This window comes from Salmo salar, chromosome ssa06, assembly GCF_905237065.1.
Source record: "Salmo salar chromosome ssa06, Ssal_v3.1, whole genome shotgun sequence".
NCBI classification, from domain to species: Eukaryota; Metazoa; Chordata; class Actinopteri; order Salmoniformes; family Salmonidae; genus Salmo; species Salmo salar.
Window position 1 is genome coordinate 53,876,062 of NC_059447.1, and position 6,860 is coordinate 53,882,921.

Sequence of the window (6,860 nt, forward strand, 5' to 3'; positions counted from 1 at the left end):
CCAAAATCAAAATTGTGCCTAACCTAAAATAATGCATTGTGACCTTTCTCTTGCATTTCAAAGATGATGGAACAAAAAAACATGTTTTTTTTCTTTGTATTATCTTTTACCAGATCTAATGTGTTATATTGTTCTACATTAATTTCACATTTCCACAAACTTCAAAGTGTTTCCTTTTAAATGGTATCAAGAATATGCATATCCTTGCTTCAGGTTCTGTGCTACAGGCAGTTAGATTTGGGTATGTCATTTCAGGCGAAAATTTGAAAAAAGGCTTGGTTTAAAATATGGATGAGTAGGTTCATACAGTATCACATTCTTTAAATGGTCTTCATAGATTCAGACATTGTTCCTCAAGCGTCCTTTGGTATTGCTCAATTAGTGTTTTAATTGTTTGAATGATTTCCCAGGGGTAATTATTGATTGAATTCTTTCCATGGCAGAGCTATTAAGTGAATCTGTATTTCTTCAGGAGGGACTGTTAAAGCAATAATTTAGAGAGAGTTTCTCAGTGCCTTATGCCATGTAATCAATACTTCCGCTCCTAAGGGAGTGTATGCCCTGAGATTTGGAAAGCATACTTTCAACTCAGACAGATTGACAACATGTATTTAAATCTTATAGATCAGAACACGACATTGACAAATATTTTTATGTAGCCTTTGGTTTGCACTTTTAACCTTTAATGCCTGGTTGTGTGGTTTAGTCTAGAAATGAATCACTGTTCGTAATTGAATCCCAACCTCAGACATTTCAATTTGTGTTCTCTATCCTGCATACAATATGCATCCAGCTCCTCTGGTGGCGAGAGTTCCTGCGAGGAAGGACGAATCCACAAGCCACACTTGAGACCCGTAGAACCACCAACCATAGTTCTTGACCCGGATATGCCCATATTGCTGTCCAGTGACCCGGACTACTCATCCAGCAGTGAGCATTTCTGCGACATGGTCATTTACATCGGGCCTGGTGGGGCCGCTATTTCAGACAGAGAGTTCAGCGACAACTAAAGCCCACCTTCCTTTGTTCCAATTATTCCCTCACTAAACAGGAAGCGCTGCAAAGACACCCAACGGCCAGAGGTGGAATACTTCAAGTGCAACACATTTGCGGAGCTCCAAAAGAGACTGGAGTACATTGATGGCAGCGAGGACCCAGCTGCCTTCACTGGGAGGGCAAGGGGGCACAAATAGCCCCAATGACTCACAGTGGGCCTACCAAAAGCCCAGAGGAGGCTCTGTCCCCTAAAGCTGTTAAATCCCCCTTCCAAAAGCCCCTTATTAGCACAACAACCACCCACACAGCTGCCGGTAAATTTGAGCACGGACATTCCAAATTGTCCTCGGATGGGGGAGTCCAAGAGAGTCAAAAATGGACAAGTGCAGATGGGGAAAAGGTTCTGACCTGTGTGGTTAAACCCAGCAGGGTTTTGTCTCAAGATTCAGAGTCTTTGGTGCGAGAGAAGGTCTACCTCAACAAAGGACCTACTGTACCTAAGCTCTCTTTCTCAAGATCCTCCAGAACACCCTCTCAGAGCCCGGATGCCATCTGCCGTGCACCCCGTTGGCATGAGTCAGCAGGCCCTAAGGCAAGGGGTCCCCAGTCTAGGAGAGGGCCCATCATGGCAGGAGTCCCATTGGGGTGAGCCATCTTCCTGGAGAGGGATGTCTTGAGGACCACGGTCACCCTGCAGCAGCCTGTTGAGCTGAATGGGGAAGGTGAGCTGGTGTTTACAGTGGTGGAGCACCTGCCCATAGGCCTGGTCCCAGATAATGGGCGGCCCTCCAGCATCAGCAGCTTCAACATTGACGGCTCCCTTCAGGCCCTGGCCTCAGGACCCCGTCCTTTCAGCATCATTAGCAGCATCAATGATGAGTTTGATGCTTACACAGTTCAAGAGGGTGCATCTGGGGTGAGCTCTGAGATGACCACAGCCTCACAGGAGGAGCTATTTGCCCATCATGGTAGCAGACAGTCTTCCATCGGCTCTTGGCAGAGCGAAGTGAGCACGTGCTCACTGGAGAGTGAAGGCACCCACTCGTCAGGTAGATTACTACAGAGAGATATGTGCATGGCACCGGAGAACACCAAAATATTGTCCCCCACTGGTATATTCCAGAGGGAACCTTTCTTGCAGCATAGTGTTAAGAGCTCACAAAATGAGTTGGACAGTGACCCCGCCACCCCAAGCAATCTGTGCCTAACTAATTGCCCACCTTCTCCTTACTCTAACAAAGAATTCTCTGAGGCTATAAAGAGAGAGCCAAAACTCTGAACAACTCAGCATCTTCTCAGATCCCACACCATGCTGTTCACTCCAGTCTTCCCAAGAAAACCAAGCCTACCGCATTAGTTGCTCCAAGTTGCAGCAGGCAGAAAGGCAAGCAAAATGACCTCTGTTTGCATGGGGACGTCCATTCGGATCCAAGAATGACTGAATCCACTGTGGCAAGTAAGACACCCAGAAACAGCATGAGTGGCATCTCTTTCAGGAAGCCAGGAGGAAACAGCAACAGTGTACCTCGACCACCAAAGGCACAGTTATCCTCCTCGACTCAGAGGGTGGCTGATGGTTGTGAGGAGACCATGAGCAGGATTCCACACCTCAGGCGAGGTGCCACCACTCTTGGCACAGTCTCAGTCCCTCACAGTTCCTCTGAATCAAAAAGGGCCGCGATGGCACTTCAGAAACTGATAGTATGATATTCGCCTCTTTGGGAAAGAGGGAAAATGGACAGAAAAGCAACATGCTTCTAAAATCTGGTTCCGGCAGCATCTCTTCTACTGCTCCACCTGTTTGCAAATCAAGCCTCGTTCAAAATACAAGGATAATCTTATCTCCTAGTGCCTTAAGGGCAGCCAGCGATGCTGCAAGGTCCTTATTACATAAAACATCAGTCTCTGAGGAGGAATTTAATGTTCGATTGAGAAGGGATTTGTTTAGCTATAAAACATCCAGCTTGAATACTGACCTTGGCTCAGGCATGACAGTGTCAAGCCTGAAGACACGAGGAGACAAAGGCGATTCTGGAAGGTACTATGGTAGCTTGATGTCCTTGGAGAGATGTGACATTATAACCATAGTGGGGTCCAAACCTGGCCTGTCGAGAGAGAATAGCGGCAGTACATTAGGAGGCAATGGAAAATCCAATAGATCTGTGCCAAGACTTGGGGTCCCCAACTCTACTACTTCCATGCCCACTGCTACCTCTCCTCCTTCCTCTACCACCTTTGCAATGACAAGCAAGTTGGGACAGCTCAAAGTTAATGTTAGTCCCAGGAACATGGTTTCCAGAGGATCAAAGGCTAGAACATTGGCTGCCAGCAGTACTAAGACCATTAGCACCTCCACCAAATCCCTCGATGCTCCAACAGCACGCAATGCTAGCTTACCTCCAACTGGGAAATCCGCAGCTCGGTCTGTGGCAGGGGTCAATGGCAAGCCTGGCAGGGGCACTATCATGGGCACCAAGCAGACCATCCGGGCTGCCAACAGCCGAGTTAGTGAGCTTGTGGAGGGAAGCCCAAGGAAACACCTAAGCAGGGGTTCAAGGGCTGTTGGGAAGAACAACGATAGCAAGCCAAGCGTCAGCAGGTCCCCTGCCAGCCCGCCGCTACCTTCGCCCTATAGCAAGATTACAGCCCCGCGGAGGCCCCAGCGTTACAGCAGTGGGCACGGCAGTGACAACAGCAGTGTGCTCAGCGGGGAGCTGCCACCCGCCATGGGGCGCACCACGCTCTTCTACCAGAGTGGGGGCAGCAGCGGGTATGAGAGCATGATCCCAGACAGCGAGACCACAGCCAGCGCCTCGTCAGCCCACATTCCATGAGCGAGAGCGAGGTGTCCACCTCCAATAGGAGTAGAGTGTCGAGTGTTAGTTACACCGAGAAAGTTCTGTAACAATATCCAGACAGCTATAGCACATCAAACACAACTCATGATCTCATGAACTTACTTGTGAAATACTTTTAAAAAATTATCAAATTCAACAATAGGAGCTATACATATTCAAATACTTATAATTTGGACTATATGTTTTTCTTTGATATGTGATCAAATACAGTATACAGTACATACAACATTTTCTGTAGCTTTCTCACTCTAGTAGATTATTTCTGTTCTATTGAAAAGTGTGGATGGGTGACATCCCTTCTGCTTAAAACAACATTCCATGCACACTGAAGCGAGTAAAGGTGCATGTTTTCATTCACTGTATTTTATTGTATGAATTTGCCTTGCACATGGATATCTCACAAACTGTACATAGCTATTTTTCATAGACCTATGAATATATTTAAATGCACAGTATGTCCTCCACCTAGCATGATCATAAATCTCTATTCAAGTCCCGCTGCAGAAAACACTCATAAAAATCATTCAGATTCACGTGCCTATTCTATGTAATTCATAACAGCAACAGATAGGATCTAGTGCCTAATGCAAATGTAATCAGTGCTTGCCGAAGGATATGTGATCCTGGCTGGCTCAATGCATCAGCCTGTGTATCTTGGCACGTTTTTGCCTCATGCATATTTCAAGGCAGTGCCTCCGCTAGAATATTCCTAGTGTTCATATCCAACTCCAACTAACAGCCATACCCCAATGACTCACTCCCTTGTTCCAGGGCTCCAGCGGCGTCGTCTCATCCCTGCTCCCCTGCCGGACACCTCCTCCTTGGGCAGGAATGCTGGCGTCCCGGGACAGTGGATGGACCTGGGAAATTAGTAATCCCACAATGAATTGTAACGGACCGCCAATAGAGGGCTCAAGGACAGTGACATTCTTTTACATAACCTCGCCTGTCAATTGAAGCAAATTTTGGCTCATATCCAGGAGGAGAAAATAAGCATAAATGCTAGATATCAGACCACGTTCCTATAGCAATAAATCTGTATCCATATGAAATTGCACTTTAACTTTACACTTGCTATAATATTATCACACTTATGTTTCTGTCAAATTCTTAAGCCTCCTACTACTAATCCCCAGTCATTTTCTTGCATTTCTCTGGATTTCATTGTAGCTCATTGCCTAACTGATTGATTAAGCACATAATAGATGGAATTAAATTAAGCCTATTCTATGGGTCTAAATCAGTATGCAATCAGATCAATTTAAGGAACTGGGAGTTATAGTCTGAATTTTCTAACTAACTCATATCACTGCACTGCAGATTAATACAATAACAGCATTTATACTGTACATAAGGATGACCTTCTATGAAAGCGTGCCAAGACAAAGACTGCCCATGACCACAAGTTCTTTCCCATTCTTTCCCATTAACCACAAAGGCTATGTGAAATAAAAAATAAATAAATTGCCTCCAATGAAGCATCATCTCTGGATCCATTTGCAGGCTTTGTCACGTCCGAGATTGAATCAAAGCCATTAGTAAAAAATGTATCTAAACAAATAAACGGGTCAAAATAGAATAGTCCCATAATGGGATCGTATGCCAAAAACAACAACAACAGAAAGTTAACAAATGGGAGAGAGAAAGAGAGATGACAAGAACAGGAGGGGGAGCACTTGGAGTGTGATATCATCTGATGTGATGTGCTGTAATGAAGCTCTACTAGCAAGGTGTTGTGCTTCACTGCTCCCCTAAGGGGGAGCAGTGAAGCATTATCTAGTTGCCCCCCCCCCCCCTGTTCCTCCTTCAGAACCAGACAGCTTAGCTGTCTAGCTATTCTAGCTTTTCTGCTGAGGGGGAAAGAAGAACCCCACCATGTCTGACCATGTAAAAGGATCCAACTTCGGACACCATATTCACAAAGAATAGAGTAGAGGCTGGTGTAGAGTGCATCTCTTATCATATATAATCACTAGTGTCTCAAACATAGGAAAAATTGCTTTGTGTTTTCAGTTGCATGGTGACTAGCCACGGTCTAGCCCAGAGATAGCTGTGTGTGCATTAGTAGCTGACATTGTGCAAGTGAAATCATCTGCCTCTCACTTAGAAACGCTTTGGCATGTTACAGAGGGAGGAGGCCAGATGTGAGGTCTCAAAAGAGAGCTATAAGAAGACTAATAATACATGGATAATGACACAGAAATAAGGTCCACAATACACACAACATCCATGCCCCTAATGTCAACGGTTGTGCCTGAATTTGGAGTGATAAACACTGGGCACCATGGTATGAAATTACTGCTCAAACTACTTAACCAAGTGTAGTCAGGTGTAATCACATGCGCACACACACTATACAGATTCAAACAAATGCACTGCACCGACATCACACTGCAGTTTTAAAGGCAATTCCCCTCACGGAAATCTCATTCGCAGTAAATGCTGTGGATGTCGGCTCAAGTGTAAAGTACCTTTACAAGTCAAGAGCAGCGCTATGTGAAGTACTGTAGTTGTCCGAATCCGAACCTACAGGGGTTCCTCCTTTAAAGGTTCGCTAGATTACACCGAAGAAATTAGAGGTACCCAGCGTCATGGCTTCAATGCTCCAGACCACCACAACAGGGAGTTAGAGTACTCATTATGCATTTGGGTCACAAGGTTTTTATATGACCAATCATATCGAGTGGTTCCAATTACGAATTTGAGGCGAGCCACCTGTCCCTGGTGACTTTCTTCAGCAAAGATGGCTGACAAAACATTACGGGGGAAGCAAATGTAAGTACAGTCGTCGCCAAATTTTTGAGAATGACACAAATATTAATTTTCACAAAGTCTGCTACCTCAGTTTGTATGATGGCAATTTGCATATACTCCAGAATGTTATGAAGAGTGATCAAATTAAGTGCTGTATGGCATTGAAGCTCGTCTGGAGGTTAGTTAACACAGTGTCCAAAGAAGGGCCAGAAGTATACAGAATGGTGTCATTTGCGTAGAGGTGGATCAGAG

General features: G+C 45.3%; 1 protein-coding gene across 1 annotated transcript; it reads left to right on the plus strand.

The window, feature by feature from the left end:
• The first annotated feature begins 707 nt into the window (after positions 1-707).
• Positions 708-5,399, plus strand: LOC106607609 (kinesin-like protein KIF26A). Its single transcript, XM_045721318.1, has one exon. It carries the CDS (start codon positions 2,700-2,702, stop codon positions 3,828-3,830), a length of 1,131 nt encoding a protein of 376 aa, XP_045577274.1. The 5' UTR covers positions 708-2,699; the 3' UTR covers positions 3,831-5,399.
• Positions 5,400-6,860: the final 1,461 nt, after the last annotated feature.

Coding starts and splice junctions, on each gene's coding strand:
- LOC106607609 (XM_045721318.1), top strand. CDS start 2,700: ATGATATTCGCCTCTTTGGGAAAGAGGGAAAATGGACAGAAAAGCAAC.